This window comes from Tympanuchus pallidicinctus, unplaced genomic scaffold (genome assembly GCF_026119805.1).
Source record: "Tympanuchus pallidicinctus isolate F22 unplaced genomic scaffold, pur_lepc_1.0 scaffold11, whole genome shotgun sequence".
Taxonomy (NCBI): domain Eukaryota; kingdom Metazoa; phylum Chordata; class Aves; order Galliformes; family Phasianidae; genus Tympanuchus; species Tympanuchus pallidicinctus.
Genome location: NW_026294627.1, coordinates 10,839,662 through 10,863,415, shown reverse-complemented (window position 1 = coordinate 10,863,415; position 23,754 = coordinate 10,839,662). Strand labels below are relative to the sequence as shown.

General features: G+C 37.5%; 1 protein-coding gene across 1 annotated transcript in view; it reads right to left on the bottom strand.

The window, feature by feature from the left end:
* Positions 1 to 23,754, bottom strand: part of ARHGAP42 (Rho GTPase activating protein 42) — a 153,346-nt gene that overhangs the window by 48,220 nt on the left and 81,372 nt on the right. The window contains exons 5-6 of the mRNA XM_052670912.1: positions 8,102 to 8,203; positions 3,680 to 3,790 (exon numbers count right to left, since the gene is read on the bottom strand). Coding sequence (XP_052526872.1) covers positions 3,680 to 3,790; positions 8,102 to 8,203 — 213 coding nt within the window. The remainder of the gene's footprint in view (positions 1 to 3,679; positions 3,791 to 8,101; positions 8,204 to 23,754) is intronic.

Genomic DNA, 23,754 nt, shown 5'->3' with positions numbered 1-23,754 from the left:
TAAAACTGAAGTCTCGTGGAACCGCCTGCAATTATACAAAGTTGTTCTTTTCCTTCAAACACACTCTTGTGATTTTGTGACAGCTAATGGACCACCCCTCATTTCAGATTACTTACTGCTTATGAATTCTGTGCCCTGATTCCTCCAGGACAGTGAGGTCTTGTTGATATCACAGGACAGAGCAGAGCTCTGGGCAGGAGGTTCACTCTTAATGAGTGCGGCATCCTCATGAAGCTGCACCATTTCTGGCAAGCTGCTCTGGGCCCACATAGGCAAAGCTATGAGCAGAGACTACTATCACTTTTTTACTTTTTAACTTGCTGCAAGGTAAACATTAACAGTAACTTAGTTTTGAGATAGAAAAAAATCTAATTCGTGATCTGTATGAAAAGCTTATTATTTTTACTCAAAAAGTCCAAAACTTAGGAGAACTACAAAGAGGTAGCTATCTGTTCATAAAATCACAGATTGACTTGAGTTGGAAGGGACCTTAAAGATCATCGAGTTCCAATCCCTTGTCATGGGGATGAGGCTGCCCAAGGCCCTCTCCAACCTGGCCTTGAATACCTCCAGACATGGGACATACATTGCTTCTACGGGCAGCCTGTGCTAGAACCTTGCCTCTCTCCAAGTAAATAATTTCCTCTCATTTAGTTTTAAACCATTTCTTCTTGTCCTATAACTACTTACTCATGTAAAAATCAGTGAAACATTAACGCCTTGTGTCTCACAGTCCCTCCCCACTGCACTCCAGGAAGAAAAGTTCTGCACTCTTACCACTTCTACTGATCTAGGTTAACACATCTGTCAGCTTTTGCCACACTGCTTCTCATACTCTGCTTCTCAGAGTATTTTATCTTTTGGTATAGACAAATTAAAGAAGTTGGAAGGATCACCAGCAGATAATTTCAAGTTGTATTTCATGTCATGAACTTAACCCACTTCCACACAGCATCACAATTTCATCTTTCTCACTCACAGTGTTGCTTTTATTTCGTTAAAATCCCCTTCCAGGACTCAACAAATCAGACTGAGAATTACCTTGAGACATGACACTGAGCTGAAAATTAGACCTAACTAACACTTAAAATCGTATAATCATAGAATTGTCAAGGTTGCAAAAGACCTTCAAGGTCCATATTGCCAAAACCTCCCTTCAGGTAGTCATAGAGAGAGATAAGGTCTCCCCTGATCTTCCTGTTCTCCATACAAAACAATCCCAGTTTTCTCAGCAGCTTCCCAAAAGACCTGTGTTCCAGACCCCCCACAGCTTCACTGCCCTTCTCTGAACATGCTTGAGAGCTTTGGTGTCTTTCTTGTAGTGCAGGGCCCAAAACTGAGGTGCAGCCTCATCAGAGCTGAGTGCAGAAGGACAATCACCTCCCTGCTCCTGCTGAATGCACTGCTTCTGACACAAACCAGGCTGCCATCAGCATTCTTGGGCACCTGGACACACTTCTGGCTCCTGTTCAGATGACTGTCAGCTAATATTCCAAGATCCTTTGCCTTGCAACAGAATGTTCCACAAACAGCAGAACTCATGAGGAAGAATATATGTACACAAACTAGGCTTTCTGCAGCATTTGAACATCTTTAGAGCACACAAAGGAAGATGACTAATGTAGTAATTTTTTGTACCTGATTTTAAAATGTTAGGCTTTATGCTTATTTATTTTAATTTAGGAGCAAACGCCCATATGTCACACACCACTTACATAAACCAGGCATTTTTAAAAGCCTATTTTAAGCTTTTTTTTTCCTTTTGTCCCATTATTTTTCACTTGACATACTTTGCCTTATGGATTTCAGTAAATGCTTTTATTCCAAGATGTTGTATGAAACAGACTAGAAATAAAAGAAAAAAAAAAGAATTCTGAAGGTTCAAATTTTTGACTGATATTACAACTTAACCACTATTTATATTCAGTTTGATTATAAAAAAAACACACCTGCAGCCAGAAGACATTTTCCTGAAAAGGCTATCAGTACCCATTTAGCACAGTATTTCCCAAACCTTCATATGGAACATCTAGCAATGGACTTTATGCAACAAATAGCCCACTGCACTGAGCAGCCAATGATCTGACACAGGAGACCAACCGATCCACTCCAAGTAAATTTTCTTTACTGGATGTGCACATCTGGTGAGAAAAATACCCAGCTCCACAACACGGAATCTACTACCAACCTCCCCCATGTCTGCTCAGTATCAGCACTTGTGTACCAATAAGTAACTTCGTCATTTTGATCATTCAGAGCTGCTGATGCGGTGGCTGACAAAGCATGCAGACAACTCCTGGTCAAAAGGATAAAGCTCAATATTTCAAGCTATAATGTACATAATTAAGTTTATTTTTCCTGTCTAGCACACAGGGTGAAATATGCTCTATTTTAACTACATGAAATTGCACAACAGTATTTTCTGATTACGGTTTCTTCTCAACATAGAAAGATTCTACTATTTTAAAAGAGCATAAAGTCTCTATACTAGGGTCAGAAATAGGTTAGGATTGCTTGGATTTTCCAGGATGTGAGAGTTTTACAGAAGGAGACAGAGAGAAACAGCTGGATTAATTTGTGACAGGTAGAAAAATGTTCTTATTTAGGAATCCAAGCAAAGTTTGAATCTCAAAGACTTGGCAGCTGCATGCCATGAAGAGAGGATTTCTGTCAGGACTGCAAGCTGAAATCAGTTTCATTAGCTTGCATCAATGCCAAACATTCAATATACAGTACATTCTCAACTCATAGAAAGAAGGCATCTGAGGAGCTCTTCTTGATGACACCGAGTGTTAGAGATACAATTCAACCTGTTTCAGTCAAAAGTGCATCTTTGGTTAGTTAGAAGGAAGCTGGAAGAAAAAGTTATGCTTGTCACATTCCTCCTTCACAAAAGATGCTCTGCTATGCTCAGTATGCATAACAGGAAGGGACAGATGACATTGGAAGACGTCTGTCAATGGCTACAGGTGCTAACTGAGGCAAGCAGTAAGTTAGTCCCACAAGACATGAACAGTGTGATTACTACTAATATGCTACAGAGATATGCTAGCACAACACACTGAACAGCTTCTGGTCCTGACTGTCCCAGCAGGTATCTCAAGCCTGTGATGTGGCCCAAGAGGAAATCCCAGATGTAAAATCCCAGATCTATATAAGGACCACAGAGTACAATTTCGTCTTCCTTTTTTTGGCGTGTCAAAGCCTGTTTCCTTTTTATGCACAGTAGACTGAAGGTGACTGCATCAACAAGAAATATGTGCACCTGTCCTACAGAAGAACTAATTTTTCATATTATTTCATGTATAAATTAGAAGAACATATGTATGTGCTGCCAATAGGGAATATTTAAATCCAAAATCTACCTCAGAAATTTCAGATATGAAACTGTGATATTGGGAAATACCCAGTATATGATAAAGCACAGATAAAACATCACGTTGTCCATTAAAACATTATGCACGCTCCAAGCCATCTGGCATTTCACTTCACAGTATTTACTCTTACATAAACCTTTAATAACCATGGAAAACGCTGAAGCCAGTATTTCAATTCCTGCCTGTATGCAAATGCACTGTAATCACAATTTTAAAAAGAGAGAGAAATATTTATTTCATATTAAAATTTCATCTTTAAATAGGTGCATTCTAAATTCAGAAAGAATAAAACATAAACTTACAGGTTCAACAAATTCAAATTTCTTTTTCTCTTGTACTTCTTGAATTTTAAAAACATATTCCAATGATGCTTCATAAAAGTTTTGATGCTCTCTGTCAATCTGCGTATCTGCCTAAAAGACAAAATGAAATACATGTTTACTCTCTCATGATTGCTTTAAAACCTCATTTTGTTGTTACTAAACAGATCTTTCATAAGATTACTTTACAATTTTCAATTTTCCCTGATGGTTTTCAATTTCCCTGAAAAATAAAATAACCACTTAAAATAGATAAATGCAAGTTAAGGAATAAATATTATTCAGCTTTATCTCATGTCATTTCCATGCTGTTTTTTGTTTTCCTCTTTCCTTTGCGCTTCTATATTCTACCTTTGAGGAGATGTTGAAAGGAAAGAAAGAAAGGCAGAAGTAGGTGTCTCTGTCCCTGGCATACAGAGAATTTCAAAACAGAAAACAGGATAGTAATCTAGAAGGGACAAAATATTAATATTTCTATTGAAATGCCTGAGTATCACATGAACCAAACATTTATCTAATTCTCAGAGCTACAAATAGTTTCCTAAGATTTTATTTTCATAAATAGAGAGTATTTAACAATTAAATCTTGGAAGATTACTTCATAGCACGTCTCTTGCTCTGGGAATACAAACATATTTAAATCCATACCCTCATATATCAATTTTTTTTCATATTTTAATTTTCAAGTGAAAGAGCTACAAGAGAAAATTTGCCAGACATGCCTAAATAATGCCACTCAACATGAAGACCTACATCCAAAGTAAAGACATCTATCTAAACTGCTGAAGAATTAACTCTTACCAAAAGATAAAGAACAACAGGCTTTTATCCTCAACTTAAACAAGGCATGAGAAATAAAAACAGCAGAAAAGTAGTGAAATATGTGGACAACTCTTGAAGAGACGGAGATTCCTGTTTACATTAAAAAATCATTTTCTCAAGCAAATCCCTTTTAGGCTGTGTTTGTCAGGTTTTAATATTGGGTCAAAAGCAGATTTTAATCAAATTTCAAGCACATGTATAAAAGCAGTTTAGCCATTTTTGATGTAATTCCATTTATTTCTGTAAATTCTCTAGTTCATTTCTGGCATGAAAAATAACAAGTATGGGAAAAGTGGAAAAGCTAAGTGTTGTCTTCCCTTGATAGCATACATTAAAACAGTAAATCTATCAAAAAAGAAATTTTTAGTTCTTGTAAGAGAATGATTGCAGAACTTGGTCATCAATAGCATCACACATAACTAACAGTTTCTTTTGTTAAGGAAATGCTACTATCATGATTTGGATGCAGGCTTCTTAACAATTCGAATCTACTTCCCCAGTACCATGAGCACTATTTGGCACATGGGCTTCAACAATATCTTTCAAGTCATTCAGTACCAGCATTACCTTTCCATGTCTATAAAAAACAAATCAGGAAATGGAGTAAAAATCCTAATACTATGAAACATTAATCAAACACTAAACGTTGTAAGAATTGAGAGCTGTACCACAAAAGTAGCTGTCACATGCCATTTCTATAGCGCTTTCAGCTACTGTTTTCTTTCGTACTCTGTGTTAATAGCTTTAATTCACAAAAAAATTAAATTACGAAAGTAACACTATAGATACCAACAGAACCAGTTGCTACAAGTTTGGGGCATGATCCTGACTCATACAAGTGCACTCGAGAAGCACTTGAGACAGATGTCAGCTTTCACATTTAATTTTAAAGAAATATCATTTGGTTTCAGCAATGAGCTATTCAACACAATAGTATTTAAAGACCCAATTAAGTCAATCTCTATTCTGAACAGCATTTTAGCAGACTGTACCAGTACGTATGATAACTCAAGGATATCTCAAATATGAATGGGTTCTTACATTAAGGCCATAGACATCATGACTGTACAAGTCCTAAATCATAATGCAGGCTACAAAAATAGTGAAGCATCCAGAGGGGAAGACATATGAGGGGAGGCTGAGGTCCCTTGGTATCCTCAGTCCAGAGCAGAGCAGGCTGAGGGGAGGCCTGATGGCGGCTGCAGCTCCTCACAGGGAGCAGAGGGGCAATGCTGAGCTCTGCTCTGTGTGACAGCAGTGAAAAGACAGTATTTTGAAGCCGCTTTTTGATGCTAAGGGAAAAAAAATACAAATCATCCACATGAACTGTGTCAACAGTCCTCTAGGCTTTCAAAATACCCAGCACATTTCAATTACATGAACACATGCAAACCACTCTCTAAAGACTATGTTCAAACCATCGAACTTCAGGTGCTTAATTATGGTGCTCTCACCAGCACCTGATTGAGAGATGTAAAATAACCTAAACCAGCAGAACTATGCCCTTCCTACCCCTCCACCCACCAATCCACATAACTTGATGAGGTATCAAAAGTCAGCAATTAAAATGAGCAGTGGGCTAAAAAGAAGAAGTATTTTTGGTGTGACAATAGTCTGTGAGTCAACAGACATCGGCTTTTGGACCAGGAACTGGTGCTTGGCATTTTATTTCTGATATGGGTACAGTCAAAACATCTCTTTGGTCAACAAGGAGATCCTACAACTATCTGAAAGGAGGTTCTAGAGAGGTGGGGATTGGCCTCTTCTCCCAGATAACTAGAGGTAATTGCATTAATTTGTGCCACGGGAGAATTCAGTTGGGTATCAGGAAAAAATTTTACCGTGAAGAAGTGGTGAGGCATTGGCATAGTCTATCCAAGGAAGTGCTGGAGTCACCATCCCTGGAGGTTTTCAACAAATGTGAAGATGTGGCATAGAGGGACGTGACTGGTGGACATGATAGGGATGGGTTGATATTTGTACTAGATGATGATATTGGCCTTTTCCAACCTTGGTGATTCTATGATTCTACTGATTTCCTATGGTGTCTTCTGCATGTGGGAGCCCTGAGTTGCTGATTCAACGCACATCTTCATAAAAACGGAGACAGAAATGACAAGCTATGTCCTATGAGCTTTACAAGCAGGGTATCCAGAAAAGCAAAAGCCAACAGCCTCTGTACGAAATTTTAAATCCTGAGATGTCACTTAGGAACTCAGTGGAAAAATTTACCCTGGTTTTTCCATTAGTTTACATACTTGAGCCAAATCCATTGTTATTCTACCATAGTTTATTAGATTCAGAGTTGCTACTTTTCACTTTAGTTTCTGTTTTTAGAATGCAATCATTCTAATGTCTCAAGAGCAAAATATTTTATTTAGAGTAAAGCAGTGCTTAAGTTCACTTCTCTACATTTTGGTAACCAACTGTATTTTTCTCTGGTGCTGTTTATACTCTAACAACCTTTTCTTTATCAATACACAGAATACTTAGGAAAAGTGAAAGATACATATGCAATTCTTCAATATATGAATGGAACAATTAACCAATCCCATATAAATAGTGTCCAATATAAGCTGATGATTACATACATAGCTATGGTAATTCAGGATTATAAACATTTTAGAAATTTATAATCACTACACTTCATTTAATTCAAATTACAGAGTAACTGGTAAACATGAAAAAAACCTATATTTTGTGAGTGTATGACAGTCACACATTCTGTGAAAACTCCATCAGCAAAAGTATCCTCAGGATGAAGAGTCACCACGATATAGGTAATCCCATCAAAATAACATTAACTATTCTCGGGGAAAAGAAAAGAGATCAAATTGGCATTTTTAGTGCAATTTGACTCAAAGACAAGTCATACTTATTTCTGCCACGATGCAGAAAAATCCTGGAATCCTCCTACTAGTCTTCACTTCTTTCTTTCTCTCTTTCTCTCTCTCTTTCTCTCTCTCTTTTTTTCTTTCTCTCTCTCTCTCTCTCTTTCTTTCTTTCTTTCTTTTCAAAGGTAAGAATTAGGCATACAGACTCTTTAAATCTGAAGTTGTGGATACCATTTCAAGACATGCAGCAATCTCAGAATAAGGTGGAAAAAAAAATAAAAAGAAGCATAAAAAGCATCATTACAGTCATTTCAGTTTCAAATTTATGTGAAACAGAAACATAATTGCATTGAGTAATAAACCAAATAGAAAATAGAGCAATTCATTTTTCGAATTTCAAGTACTCTACATATACCTTATAATATAAAAGTCACAGTTTTACTGTACTAATACAAATCATATATGTTGTTGCAACCAATAAACATTAGTTTTGCAATTTAAGGTACAGAGAATTGGACATGTAGAATATTTCCTTATTAAAATATTTAACTGTTATGAAAATCATATTAATCTCACTCAGGAATTTATATTCACACTGAGAAAAGTAATTACAAGAAAACAGCACATTTCATATAAATAAAATACAGCGTGTCTGTTATCATGATCTCCATGCAGACTGGAAACGGGGTAATGGAAACCAGATAATAGATGATCATCAAGGACCCAGTCTATAACTCTAAGAACTTACATCTTGCAAATGAGATTCCTTCTTCTTTGCTGATAAATTTAAGTGCTTCTCTAGGATGGAGTAGTATTTCTCACTTTCCTTGTCAAACTTTTTCTTCCCATCCTGAAAAACAAGCACTGTCAAGTAAATCATTTGATTAAGCATAACAGCTAACTTAATTAAAAGAAAGAACAGATGTGAAAATATGCTTGATTATAAAACCATTTTGATCAGTTCTGAATTGAGAGTGGACTGATCCAATTAGTAAATGCTGAATTAAGCAGGACTTTTGTAATAAATAATAAACCTGCACAACAGACTGGCGCAGTTTCCCATAATGAATATATATAGGGGTATTTCGCTAAGCAGCTCTTTTCCAAGCTTAATCAATATACCTACCTGTCTCATATTGTCTTTGTGGAAGAGGTAGGTGAGTATAACTTATCTGATGATAGAAGCCTTTCATCTGCGTTTAAGACTAATACATACTTATTTTCCACTCACATTCTTAAAATATGTGGATGATGGAAAAGCACATATGCGGTTGCAAAAGGAAATTGGTCCAAAAGTCTGTTTCCAATAATTTTTTGATGTGTCTGAATATTTAAGCTTGTCCCATTTAAAACAGTTATCCCATCTTTCTTTCCTAGTCCTCTTAAGCTTTTCACCATGTGCAGACAATCCTCACATTTTCACCACGAGTCTAATGCATGATGATACAAAAGAGAGCTACTGCTGCAAGTAAATTAAGAAATACGTTGTCTTCTCTAATCTCATTTACATCATGTACTTCGAAAATTTTACATCTGATGTTCAGGGAAGTTTAAGAAAAATACACCTTTCTCTCTCTCTTTTTTTTTTTTAAGTACCAAATTTCAGGAAACAGAAAGAGGAATTAAAGCAAATATATGATCACTAATAATAAGAATATAATTTTGAATCATTAAAAATGTATATCCTTTAATTGAAAGCAACCCTCTACCAGCAATTTCTACAATCTTAGGTAAGAACTAATGATTCTTCCTAGTGTTTTACAAGTTGAACATCTTGAAAAAACAAAGGTCAACGTGACCAGTCCCACTCACACATGTGCAAAAGCTATTAATGGTGAAAAATGAATTACTGGACATAGCAGTAACATCAGGTCATAATCAGAGCTGCAGTGATTCTTTACCTGACCCCTTTGTCCTTAGAAGTTGTTATGAACTAAACCAGCAACTACTTTGCACTTTAGGTTGGACCTGTTTTTCTTTAACATTTCAAGTGAAAGTCAGGTCAGCCAGAGAAATAAGAGATAGAAGAAAAAAACTTAATGCTGTCAATGAAACTTCTTGACTAGCTGTAACAGCAACTCGTTACTGTTTAGTTCCAGTAACTGAAGTTCACAGTGGTAACTATAAAAAAAAAATCCAAAACTTTATATTCTGAAAAAAGAAACAACCCATATTTAGTGTGAAAAATACGCACAATTTAGTGTTCTTACTTCACCATAGAACTATGTTCAAATATCTTCTAAAGAAATCATAGGGAAAAGACAGAACTTGACCCAGCAAAATATTAAATAGAAAGAAATACAATAAAATTATCCACACCATTCTATATTTCATTGCAGCTATGCAAAGGAAAACAATATCTTGCATTTTGCCTCAGAAGGGAAAGGAAAGCATATAAATTATTCTCCAAAATCATTCCCAAAAATGTTCTGAAAAGAGAGAAGACACAAGGTGAGACTCATCAAATACCAGTTAGCCATGAAATCAACTTGTATGGGACCAAAATTGCAGACCAGTTCCACAGTGAGTTTTGGGGGGAATATTCAAGTCTCAGGCTCTTACAATCAAGCAAAAGTAACCTCAAAGCTTCTTCGGTCACCAACAGACACCATGCTCAGTTGATCACAGAACACAGATATGCATCTTTTGAAGAACAGCTGCAATAAGTTGCCTGCTATCTTCTGAGACAATGGTGTTTGGGTGCTGAACTAAAAATTAGTGATTCTATTTTCTAAATCCAAGTGGCACAGGTGAAAAGGTGCCATCTGAAGTGAAACAGTAACTAACTAATGAAATCAAACCATGAAAAGCCTTCCCCCAGCATGAAGACTACATCATTGAAAAAGAAAAGATGGATACTGGTTGTAGGTGATACTTCCCTACAGAGAACAGACCCTACAGATACTCTCCTTAGAGAAGTCTGCTGTCTTCCTGGGGCTTGGATGAGGAAACTACCTAGCCTGGTATGGTCAACAGACCACAACCCCTTACTGCTTTTCTATATAGGGAGAGATGCAACATATGGATCAAGGCCTATCAAAAAATACTTCAGGGCTTTGGAATGATGGCTGAAGGAACTCAATCACAGAAACACAGATCATCTTATCTTCTCTGCCTCTTGTATTAAATAAGGACATGCAAACAAATCAAAGGATCTTATTTTTAAAAGAAGGGTTCTTGGGGGAAAGTTAGCGGAGCTCTTTGGGAGGGCTTTAAACTAAGTCTGAAGGGAGACGGAAGGGGGGATAGCAAGCCTTCCCATGATAAGGTGTGGTATGGCATGACTAGATAAGAGGGACAGTGTGCTAGCAGGGGCCTTGAAGGACCTGCTTCCTTGAGAAGCACTGGTAACACTGCAGCACATGCAAAATCCCATGATGATGAGGCAGAGATTGCTGGGGCATTAGGAGAAGGCAATGGAGAATAACAAGGGAATTACTTAAAAGGAATTAAGGAGTTATCTTTCAAGGAAGTGACAAGACCAGCTGCCCAGCTGAAGTATATCTACAATGCATGCAACTTGGGAAACAAACAGGAGGAGCTGGAAGCTACTGTGCAACTAGAAACCCACAATACAGTTGTCATCACTGAAACCTAGTGGAATGATTTTCATGATTGGAGCATGGCTAGCAATGGCTACAAGCTGGGGGACAGGAAGGGATGGAAGGGAGGGAATATTGCTATCTACAGCAGGAAACGAATAGAATGCAAAAAGCTGTCCCTAAGGAATAATCATGAGCAAGTGAAAAGCCTATTGGTAGAGTCAGAGACCGAGGCAGCAAAGGTAGCCTTGTGATCACTGTCTACTACAGACCATCTGATTAAGTGGAGCCTGTTGTTGGAAGCCTTCTACCTCCAACTACAGGAAGCATCTTGACTGAAAGCGCTCGTCCTGCTGGGAGCCTAAAACCACCAGACATCTGCTGGAAAAGAAGCATGGCAAGCTGTAGGCAGTCCAGAGGCTCCTGGAATGCACTGAGGATAACTTTCTGAGTCAAGTAATAGGTGGCCCCACCACGGGGGCTGAATATTGGCCTGTTGCTTCAATGCAAATGAACTGATTGGTGACATCAGGATTGAAGGCTGACTGGAAAAAAGGCAACATCGCACTCATTTTTAAGAAGGGTAAAAAGGATGACCTTGATAACTACTGGCCCGTCAGTCTCACCTCTGCCAGGAAAGATCATGGAGCAGATCCTCCCTGAAGTTATACTAAGGTACACAGAAGACAGGGAGGTTGATATGGGAGAACTGGTTTGAGTTCGGAGAGTGACAGTCAATGGCTCAGTGTCTGGATGGAGATTAGTGACAGTAGTGTCCCACAGGGATCACTGCTGGGACACTCTTTAGTATCTCCATCAGTGACATCGACAGTGGGGTCAAATGCACCCTCAGGAAGTTTGCTGATGACACCAAGTGAGATCCCTTATGACTCCTATATACCAATAAAAAAAACACATTTGAATGAACCAAAGTCTCTGAAAACTATTTCATAAATATTAAAAAAAAAACACAACAGACTCAGAAGCAGGTGATTCATTTTCTGGAAGAGAAGAAAACTTCAGCTCATTCCAAGAGAACTCTCTCCTCACACAGTCAGTGACTCACAAGCATACAGGCGAATCCCAAGTGAAGTCAGAAGTTTATCTCCTTCCAGCTCCAGCCTCTCATTTTTCAACTCTCAAAACACTCCATTATACAGAGCAGCTTCCCAAATGAGTCACTGGAGTCCTGGTCCCTCCTGTCTATGCTTGTGAGACTAGCAGTCCTGCTTTTCTGCAATCCAGGAGGTTTATGAAGTGAGTTTCCATGTGAAACTACTGCCTTGAAGTTTAGGGAGATAGAGGACTGCCCCTGTGTGCAGATCCCATCTTGGATCAAACTTCAAGGAGCAAAGAGTGGCAGGAAAAGCAAGCTCAAGCTATCTTGTTTTTGCAAAGGCCAGCACCACCCATAACACAAAACATAACGTATGTGGCCATTGTGGAAATGCTGCTGGTGACCTCAGCACCTTGCCTCTTGCTGCCTTTCTTCCTTGTGCACCCTTCCTGCTAGTAATCCTTGTAGTACATCTCTGACCTGAAAATGTAATGATCTTTTTGGAGAAGATGTTAGCTAAAATAAAGACAAATTAAAAACTGTTTCAAGTTCTGCAGACTCTAAGCACTGTATATGTCTGTCTTGGCCATATATGTATGGCTCTAAGTGCCTCAAATTTCCAAACGCTATTAGGAAAGCCCTTAACCAGTCACTGAATTGGAAGTTCAGCTTCTAACACGTGAGGAAGTTTCACTAACATCCAATATTCCCTTGACAGAGCCAAGTTGTACACTGCTGGATTCAGATTTACCTCTTGTTTTTACTTTCTCCTTAGATTTCCAGTATAGCTTCATTTGGAAAATGATCAAACAATCTCCAAAAGGTGAAAATTATCTTTCATGAAATAAATTTTGCTCAACTGTAATTTTTCCAGTTAGAAGTCTAACTCAAGAGACATTCTTCAATCACTCTTATTTTACAAAAATCTACAGATGTGAAAAGATCAGGCGTAAGTTGTCAATAAGGTGATTCAATTGAGTCCTGTTTGCTTCTTGTATTCAGAAAGATTTGGATCCCATGCTGTAAGCAGTCTAGGCATACAACTAATCACTGGCATTATTTCCACAAATTTTAACCACAACTTGCATTTTTGTATGTGAAGCGAAAAGAGATACTATATTTTGACTTCACTTTTCCAGTGGGAATGTCAAATTTCTTTTTTTTTAACCGACTAAGTTTGCCATTACTCTGTGTCCAGTATTGTGTCAAAACTTTTGTATTTACCACTAACATTGTTATAGAAACTATTCGTCCCTATTTTTCATAAAGCTGTTGTCATCCTTGCCTTTTCTTTCAATTTATTCTAGTTGCAATAGTTTTTGTGCTAGCATATCCTGGTTAATCTTACATTTGTTCCCAGATAAAGTATTTTTACTGTCTTTGTCCCAGTTAGCTTTAGAATGCGAATATTTAAACTGTAAAGAAACCCTGCACATTTTGTTCTGGCTCATTTTCAATAGCAGTGTCTTTGTGTAACCATTAAATAAATGTATTTTGTAAGAGGTGATTTTAAAGGATAAAAAAAAAAAGAAATGAAAGGAGAAAACATCACAGAGAAACCATTTGGAGAAAAAAACTCAGTGAGCATCTCTTGCTTAACTAGAAAACAAGCAAACATGAAACACAGATGTAACCTTTTTTTTTTCTTTTCCTACCCCCAGTTGGTCCATACTACTCAGCATCTCAAGTCATGATACAGAAACTGCAGGAAACGGTGCAGCAGTGTCATCAATTGATAGAATTGATAGATTTGCCAGTGAAACAAACTGAAGCCATAATGAGTTCAGCTCAATTCAGTAAAGCCTTGTTCCTTTTCTTTTTGACAAGAACTACAAAAAGGTCAATAATATGGAACACTGGGGATGGCTTGCTGCTTGGATATTAGACTTCAAATCTGTTTTTTCATTGCCTTACAAAGAAAAATTCAGTGTCTTACTACGAAGCTACTGGTATTTGGTTGGAGTTGGGGATTCTGGGGATCATCTCTTCATTGTAAACAAGGCAAAAAAAAGAACGATGGAATGCAAACTGAAGTAAAACAAATCTTCACAAGTTTGATAGAAGTTTAGATCGTATGGATTTCATGGGGATGTGAGGTTCAAGTCTTAAATGTATGAGAAGAAAATCATATTATCTTTATTTTCTATTGTCTTAGGTCTTCCTTAGAAAGTTCATGGACGATGAAGGTTGTATGGTGGTTTTTAAATAAAATAGTAATTATCTAAGAACACAAACTGCATTTGGATAGATGCCCAGTGGTAGGATTTCTTTTTGAAATAGATTTTGGTTTGCTATGAGAATATTCAGAAAGCCAATATAAGGCCAAAAGTAGTAGTAAAAAGGGAACTCAAAACTTTTTCCCTCCTGCTCTTCTTCACAACTAGAACGAGGGTGCAGGTCTTCTCCAAGGCTCAGAGAAAGCTACAAGATTACAGGACTTCCACGTACGTATTGTTTGCAGATAGTATGAAGTGAAACAAAACCACATCATAAAGAAGCAATTTCTGTTTAATATGAAATAGGGTTAACACAACCATAAGTCTTGACTTACGTTACTCATAACTGCTACTGAAAAATCTTTCAAACTGAAGCCAATTTCATCATGTAAAAAATTAAATTATCCAGAAACTATAAATCTTCTGATCAAGTCTTTACTGAAAAATAACCACATGCAAACTATGAAAATGCAGAAAGCAATATGGTGTGTAAGAAACAAATAATTATAATGAAAATAACATATTGCCACTGTGAAAAATAATACAGCAATAAATGGGAAATACAGGAGTGTTCAGAAGCACTGAAGCTACTAAGATAGCTATTAAAAACCGGCAGTTTAAAAAATAACCTCATTTCATATCAGGTACGAGATGCACAGAACTACCAATGAATTTTAAACAGTCCCAAACTAATCTAAGCTTAGGATGGAGCTCACATCCATGTAAAACACTGAATAACCCTGCAAGAGATAATTATTTTTCAGGTTCATGAAGTTCTGAAGAAGATTTTCCTTTTGTGCTGTCTTCTGTAAAGACAGATCCAACTATCAGGTAGTTTTCAAAATTTTTTTCTGGAAGTGGAGAATCTTACAGCCATTTCGTAATACTCTAATTATATCAGATGTGTGTATACAGAATGTCCTTATGGTGAAACTAAAAGAAGAAAAAAAGAAGAAAAATTTCACTAGTTTGATGAAATCTGTAATTCTTTTGAAACTATGAAGCAGCTATGATTAAGTGAGCAAATAAAAGCAGTTGGCCTTGTGTTTATAAGAAGCTATTTGTTTCTCCCCAGAAAGATGTCTCTTGAAATGGAAAAACAATATTCTAAGTTCCCAGTACTGCTGTCAAAAGACATGCAAACCTGCCAATGCTGGCAGGTCGCAAAGCAGGACACGTTAGACTCCCTATTATTAAGCTGCAGATTTGCCGTGAGTTTATTTGGCGTTTGTCTATTCCAGAAGTAGTTGCTAGATGTCTGGGAATCTGTTAAATTCCTGCCCAAACAGCAGGACTGGTAAGTCTACACACGTAATCCAGTTTTATTGTTTTTACTGTCTACTAACTAGAAAGCATTTTGGTGGAGTATCATACTATTATTCAGTATGTTACTGAATGCTGTACAAAGACTCCTGGAACAGCAGAAAGTCATTTTTAAAACTCTTAAGCGTGTTTAAAACACTTTTCTGAAGTTGAAAATGCTTTAGTGTAACAGCAAGAGGGTCTCCCATTCCTAGCCAAAAGCTAGTGACCTTACATGATTTTAAAGTTACCAAAGCTGTTTAGGAATTCAGAAAAAAAAAAACTTGAAGTAACTCTGTACACTTTATAAAAAATTGTACTGTATAAGCTGTTAGTGTTATAAGGAATACAGTTATTTTTAAAGAAATCAATACCACTATATATGCTGATTAGAAATTCCACCAAACGATACAACTTCCGTGATAAGAAGGAAAGAAGTCAGCTTGGATTTGAGACATATTAATCTTCAGAAATAAAAAACAATCAGCAATAATGCATTTTCTGATCTGGAATATTCAAAATGGCACCTACTCAAAGAAAGCTGTTGCCATAAATGCTTACAAGATCAGACCTGAAAGGGGATCTCTGCTCAAGTGGAAAGCAGTAGCATTTTCTTTCTCATCATCCAGTTCAGATATGGAACATAAAGAATTTCCAAGAGTCATTAAAATCATACATCACCTTTTTTGTTTCTGCTTCATTCACATACACAGAAAATTCAACTCAACTCAGATGAGTTCACTGGCTTGAAGTGCCACAAATGTGAGGGAAAGAGGAAAGAATAAATTTACAGTGGCCAATACTCAAGGGAACTGGTCTCAATCCCAAGGAACAGGCAGCTCCAATTTTGTTCTGACTTACCACTTTAACACAGGTCTAAGCAAGGTGAAACCTCTCAGCTTCACCAAGGTGTAAACAGCTAGACACCAGCCCTTCAAGTTCAGTCATCATACAACCCTATCATCCAATGCTGTGTCAATCTCTAGCTCTTGCCTTACTTGGCATGCAAGATTACCACACAAAGTGCCTTGACGCACTTGTATTGCCTTCAATCTAGAAAAAGTATAAAGAGACCATTTCACCTTCAAAAAGACAGCAAAGAATGCAGTGTTACACAGATAAATGCATTATGAAAGATTACTTTACAACGTCACATATTGCTTTACTTTAACAGCAGAAGATAAAAATATATTTTTCTGAAGTAGTTATTTCTGTTTTTAAATACTCTTTGGGATTTCTCATGTTTGTGTCAAGTGATCTGCCAACATCCCTGACCTTCAGGCAGCAGCACACATTCAACCCTGCTTGCCTTCCCATGACACCACGTCACTGCGACGTGACCGCAGCTCTTATCTGAGGAGAACCAGAGGCGTGTGATGAGAAAATTATGGGAGAAAAAAAAAAATAAAAAAAAAAAGGAAACAGTCTGGGGTTAATGTCAAAAGTGATTTTGTTTGGTTTTAAAAGCAGCTATTTTGAGACTCTCTTGCAACACTGATAAAGAAACACAAACTCTCACTTCGGGGGGAAAAGCCAACCCTCCCCAGCGCCAAAGTTAAATTCAGCCAGTGTGCTCAGCTTATTTTGCAGGGAGGGACAACCTCTTCACCACAGCATCCATCTGGAGCGACCCTCTCTTGGCCAGCTTGACAGGCACAAATTGTTCTGTGGTGGTTATCAATGATCTGCATTGTGGGACTGAGTGCATCATCAGCAAGTTTGCTGATGACACTAAGCTGGGTAGTACAGTTGACACAATTGAAGGAAGGGATGCCACCCAAGGGGGCCTGGACAAGCTCGAGAAGTGGGTCCATGTGAATCTAATGTGATTCAACAAAGCCAAGTGCAAGGTGTTGCCCTTGGGTTGGAACAATCCCTGCTATGATTACAAACTGGGAATAGTACTCACTGAGAGACAGATGCTACGATTCTGAGATTCAAAATAATAAAGCTATTTTATCTGGCAGAAAGATTTGTTGGACCTCCCATATCTCCATCAATAGACATTTAAGACTCAGATAATTATGCCCACTTTTCCAGCCGCTATTACTACTACACTTTGGAGTGTATCTATTTTATATTCACTGTGTGAAGAGAGGAATTGCTACAAATAGTAAGAGACTGCATGTTTGTGAATGCCCAGAGCTCTGCAGATCCTACTCCACAGAGAGAACAAAACCCTGGAAAATAAAAAACAACAGAAAAACATGCAGCATGGAGGGAAATCCATGGCAACACACCCAAGTGTATCAATAAAATGAGTTTCCATTTAGAATGTGAAACATTATTCTACCATATGTGTGCAGCAATGATCCATAGACTCAACTTCATCTGACTAATGCCCAAACATAATAGAAGTATCTTTATGCTATTATCCTTAAAAATCCACAGAAGAAAAGGAAGTGAAAAAAGAAATCTTAATTCTCCCTAAGATTGCTGCAAAAAACCCCACAGTTTATTACAGAATTAGATCAACAGATTAATTGAGTCCTGTCCTGCTCCAGGCCATGGGCAGTAGGACATGGACAAGAGGACACTTCCCTTACACTTTCCTCAGGACTCTTGAGGGCTCTCATTTGCAATCCAAACTTGAGACCTGTTTTTCCTCCTTAACCTTAAGAGGTGTAGAATGTTATCCCTCCCTGCTGCGCACACTTCCCAGCTAGGAGCAAGGGAAGAAAGGACATAACAGATGAGCCTAGCCAAAATATCCTACTGAGATTGAGAACATTTTATTTTATTTTTTAATTGAAAACATTTGCCAAATCCTTTCTGCATCTAAGCACTGATTAAGGGGTTTGGTTCCCCTGTGAACTGGAAATTAAGTCTGGAGGCAGTAAAAGATACCTTTGCTTGTACTTTTAATAGCTGCACATGAAGAGTGCAACAGGATTTTAGCAGCCGTGTGGGGTCAGGATGAATCCTGAATCCTTCAATGTGACACTGATTATTGTGGGCTGATTTAAATTAGCAAGGAAACTGCCTTAATTTAATTAGAAAACTTGCATATTTGCTTACGTGTTTATGTTCTCTTACTACCTTTCAAAAGAAGGGGTGATGTAGGCTACCTACATTTACTTTTTTTCATGAAATCATAAACAGAATTACAGAATCATCTATGTTGGAAAAGATCTTCAAGATCATCAAGTCCAATCATCAACTTGAACTATCAAGTCACATCGCTAAACCATGTACCTTACTGCCAGGGCAAAAACATCCATTACACACCTCCAGGGATGGGGACTCTACTACTTCCCTGGGCATCCTGTTCCAATGCTTGACCACCCCTTCTGTGAAAAAATTCTTCCTGATATCCAATCTAAACTTCCCTTGTGACAACTGTAGGTCATCTCCTCACATTCTGTCACTTTTCATCAAAAAGAAGAGACTGACTCTCATCTCACCATAATCTTCTTTCAGGTAATTGTAGAGAATGATGAGGTCTCCCCTCAGCCTTCCCTTCTCCAGGATAAACAGCCTCAATTTACTCAACTATTCCTCATAACTCTTGTTTTCTATTTTTGTTTTACTGATCATACATTTTTTATATCAGTTATTCTTTTTGCAAGTTAAAACACACAGCATATTTCCTTAACTTCACTGATTAATACATATATTTTAAGTCCTAATTTGTAAATGCTATGGCAGAATATGCGAAATTAAATCAACCTGCTACAGTTAATAGGAAATTTATTTTTCCTAAATTTAAATCTGTCTGCTTCTGGTTGGAAATCAGAATTTTTTTTAAGTGAAAAAATAAAAAAGTACATCTTCAGAAATTGTTTTTGGTCAACCAGTCACACTTTTTAAGAGAAAATTTTTAATATTTTTAAGAGAAAATGAATTCTACTGAATGCATTCTAAGAAAACTTGTTGCATGCTGCAACCATTTAGCATCCTCAGTTCCTCTTGCTGACTGATCTCATCTTCCACTTTGTTCTCAATCTGGTAGTTCTCCTTTATTTTGGCAATTCCCACAGACTCAAAGCAACCCGAAGCACAACTGGATTTGGTACATGGCCATTACTGAAAGTAAAACAAAAGCCCTATCTCAAGTTGTCCCTTGGGATCTTCTAATTAGTAACTTCATTCTCACCAGACAGTCTTCCCCACGAACAAGACTCACTGCCTTTCCTCAATTAGCCAGTTCCTTTCACATATCATGTTTCTTATACTAATCCCTATCAAAGCTAAATTGTCTCAGGCAGTGTGCTTTAAGTGTCCTGCTGAAACGGAGAGAGGTTTAATCCACTCAATTTCCTTGCCTGCAGAATCAGTTACTTTATCAAAAAGGATATCAGGTAACTCTGGCACATTTTTGGAAATCTGAGTTGCATTTCAACTCAAAACAGTTGGCCATCAGTCCTCCTGGCCTGGGCTGTTCCTGCTTCCTCCCCAGTCTCCTTCCCTCTCCAGTTCTGATTGACAGTAAAATGCTCCAAAACTAAGGGACACAAGCACCAGATCATGAGCCACAGATGCAGATGCAGCTTGTAATGAAACACATTCTGCCTTACCCGCTGGAGCAAGGTCATTTGTTTTTCACTGTGAAAGGGGCGCTGGGACTTCCAACAATTGCTATCATTTGATTAGGTATCAAGAAAAACAGTTCACTGAATGGTCATTCTGGCATAACTCAGATCTTTACCTAGAACTCTGTTTTCAGAGCTCTTTGACGAACTTAAATATATATGTATCTTTTATGTTATGCTCCTCAGCTTTGAGACCATACTAGTAACAAGCAGTGGCTGCACACCTACATCATGGGAGCACAGAGGCAAACACAGATGCAAGAAAATTAATCCAGCAACAAACATGGACTTGTTTCCCAAGTAGAAAGGAATTCACAGCTTTGAATGAATGAATGAATGAAAGTAAATAATAATAATAAAAAAATAACCCTTTGGGCCAAAATAAATAACTTTATGAAACAAACAGATGGAACTGTTATGAAGAAACAAAATGCTTCTTTTAAGTCTTAAAAACAAAATTGCTTCTGTTTCCTTTGATCTGATTTAAGTTACTCTGAAGATCAACAAACATAGGAAGAAATATTGCTAAATACTGTACTGGATGAATAAAAAGAGCCATGAAAGTTTGGCTTTATTGCACACAGCTCATCACACAATGATCTCACCACCGTTACCAGCTGGGGACTTGCAGACCACATTTACCAAAAAAGGCCAAGTGCTTCATGCTTGAAATCTTTTCCCAGTTAGCTCACCGGGCTTTTGCTAGGATTTGTACAATAACTGCAGAGGTCATTTTTTTTTTCATGCTCAGATGGAGTAAATCAACAGGCTATCCAATGCAAAGCCGCGTTTGTGTAGTCTCTGGAGACAACTCAGCTCTACTTAAACTGAGTGTGTACAGAAAAGGAAGAACTGAAATATGTGCAATAAAAACAGAGGAGCAAGTAGTATAAATCCAGAAGAGCAAGTAATGCAGATTTGTATATTGTTAGTTTGATTACAAGTACCAATGTTTAACAGGAAGCGCTTCCCAGATTTGCTGTGTACCTTCAGCTTTTTGAAGTGTGTATGAATAATTGGTCTTTAATGCTATTCTTGTAGATTCTAAAACACTTGAACTTTGTACTCTAAGACTATGTTGTCCTTGTATTTGAAGCATAGCTTTGTAATGTCAACAGGATATATTTTATCCTCCATATTCTCTGATTTCTGCAATCATGTGTTTCGCCTAAACTTGTTGTAGTTTTGAAAAAAAGAATATAAGATTTTCATTCTTCATATTAAACATGACATTTACAGTAGCAAAATCTTCCAAACTTATTTTATTAATATTATAACGTGGTGATCATCTTAATGAAAAATGTCATTATTTAATATCTTTTGTGTGTGCATGTATGTGGTGGGGCAGCAAGGGAGAACAGCTTGTTTTTCTCTCCAGCTCAGCCTTACCTAGTATTTCAGAAAGAAAAAAGCTGAGAAAGTCTTCTTCTAAAGCACTCCATCTCCTCACATTCCCTTTACCAAAACATGAAACTGATACCTAGCAACATTGCCTGTTACACATTTTAGTACGATAGCTAACAATTCTTTGCTTTAGAAGTTGCGAAACACAGCTTAACAAAGTACAGAAATGAATAATTTCAAAGCTCAGTTAGAAGAAAAATAAATAATGCAACTATTGCTTATAAAATATGCTCTTAAAATGGAAGGCTGATTACAAAGACCAACTGCTTGCATCTCTAACTGCTGAAATTCCATTTCAAAGTTGGATAGAATTAATCCTATTGTTCCGTGCCAAATCTCTAAAACGTCAGTCTATGAAGTGGTACAATGCAAATTACTTCTGAATTCACTACTCATGAAAGATTTAATGCTGGGGTTTTTTAAAGAGGAGAGAGATGGCAAAGAAATAGAAGTGTATTTGTGTTTCACTGTACAATTCTACACTGTTTTAAGTTAATAGTGGGAAAAAGCAAGCTCAAACATGGTATTATAGAACAGAAAGTAACACGTGTTTAGAGAAGATGCATTTGCAGAAGATCTCAAATAAAAAATGACATTCTTAGTGTTCTGTGAAACCTGGTGTAGAAATCCAAATAACAAAAACACATTCAAGTTTCTTGTTTGCTATCAATTCACATCATGCCAGAGGAGTTCAAAGAGTTGAATCTCTGCACAAGCCTTCATTACTGCAGATATATAAATGGCAGCCTAAAGTCGTCCTGTATCTACACAAGTTAATTAATTCTCAAGGCTTTAACCAAGTGAACAACAACAGAGGTAAGTACTCTGATTGTGTACTCTATTTCACTAAAAATGAATTTCAAAAAAATACCCAAATATCTCCTATATTTCAAACTGGTCTTGTTACTTCTATATTGCATGTTTCTATTTCTATTGGAGAAATTTCTATTTTTCTATAAAATCAGTTCAGAGGGATATGTATGAAACTGAGATATGAAACTGATGAGGGATAATGACTTCAGGTTGAGCCAAGGGAGGTTCAGGTTGGATATAAGCAAAAATTTCTCCTCTGAAAAACTGGTAATGCATTGAAACAGGCTGCCCAGGGGGACGGTGGAGTCATCATCCACAGAGGCGTTCAAGAAATGCAGAGAGATTGGAGCTGAGGGACATGATTTAGTAAGCATGCTGGTGATGGACTGACGGTTGGGATTATACGATCCTAGCAGACTTTTCCAACCTTAATGATTTTATTTATGGGTGGCCTGAATCTCTCACTTTTTAACTTGAAAATTGAGTTTCATGAGCAGTGAATGCAAATAGTTTGACATTTTATAAAACAGTGAGCTGTAAGAGGTCTCCATATGGGATCGATGTGTCAAGCCAATATCCTACAGTGCACACATAGCATTTCATAATAAAATGCATTAGGCATGGGAAAGAGAGAGAGTAGCAGATCCAAGTTCCCCTGTACACATTCAGCACACTGTTGTGTGACCACTGACAAATCAAACTGTTTCCCCAAATATTATAAAATGGTTACATGTCCACACTTTTCCTGGAGTGGATATAGCGAGGAGAAATTAGCCCTTGTGATAAACTGAATAGAGAGGGCTTGGTGTGTTCAGCAGTGCTCTGGAACTAATGTTGAACAACTGCTGATTCAAAAAACAAAGGAGTCATCTTCAATTAGACCATTAAAATATTCTGATATCTCCTGAGTGATACAATCTAAGGAGACAGAATTGTCTTATATATGTTTCTGCATTATATGATCTGCCTACAGATCTTCTTTCTGATGTACCAGGACCAGCAACAGCACAGCAGGTTAAGCTTCAAACAGAGTTCTCAGCAGAGAAGAATGATATCCCTTAAGCTGTAGAAATACAAAATGAAATGGCAGCACAAAGACCTGAATAACTACAGCCTCCTGAGAACTAAAAATAGTTCTGTGCTGCGATTACATTTTGATTTGTGCAGCACAGTAAACAAACTCCCACCCCTGCATCTTACAGCAGCAGGGTGGGACAAGAAAAGAATGCTGTTGTACACAAAAACATATCAAGTGAGAAGTTAATACCCATCAATTTCAGAGAAAGATGACCTCAGGTTCACTGCAAAAATTCTTCTCAAACATTTACTTAGTTCCTGTGTGGAAGCAGTTTCATCTGTTTTCCACACATTCCCATCAGCAGTATCAGCAGTACAATAAGTCCCAATCTCTCCAACATCTCTGCTCTCCCTCTGAGGCTGCTTTAGCACAGCACAGACACAACCTGAGCTACAGTATCAAAGATTTCCCTTTAAGCTTACAGATGGAAAGCTTCCCATAAAATTTTATGAGTGAT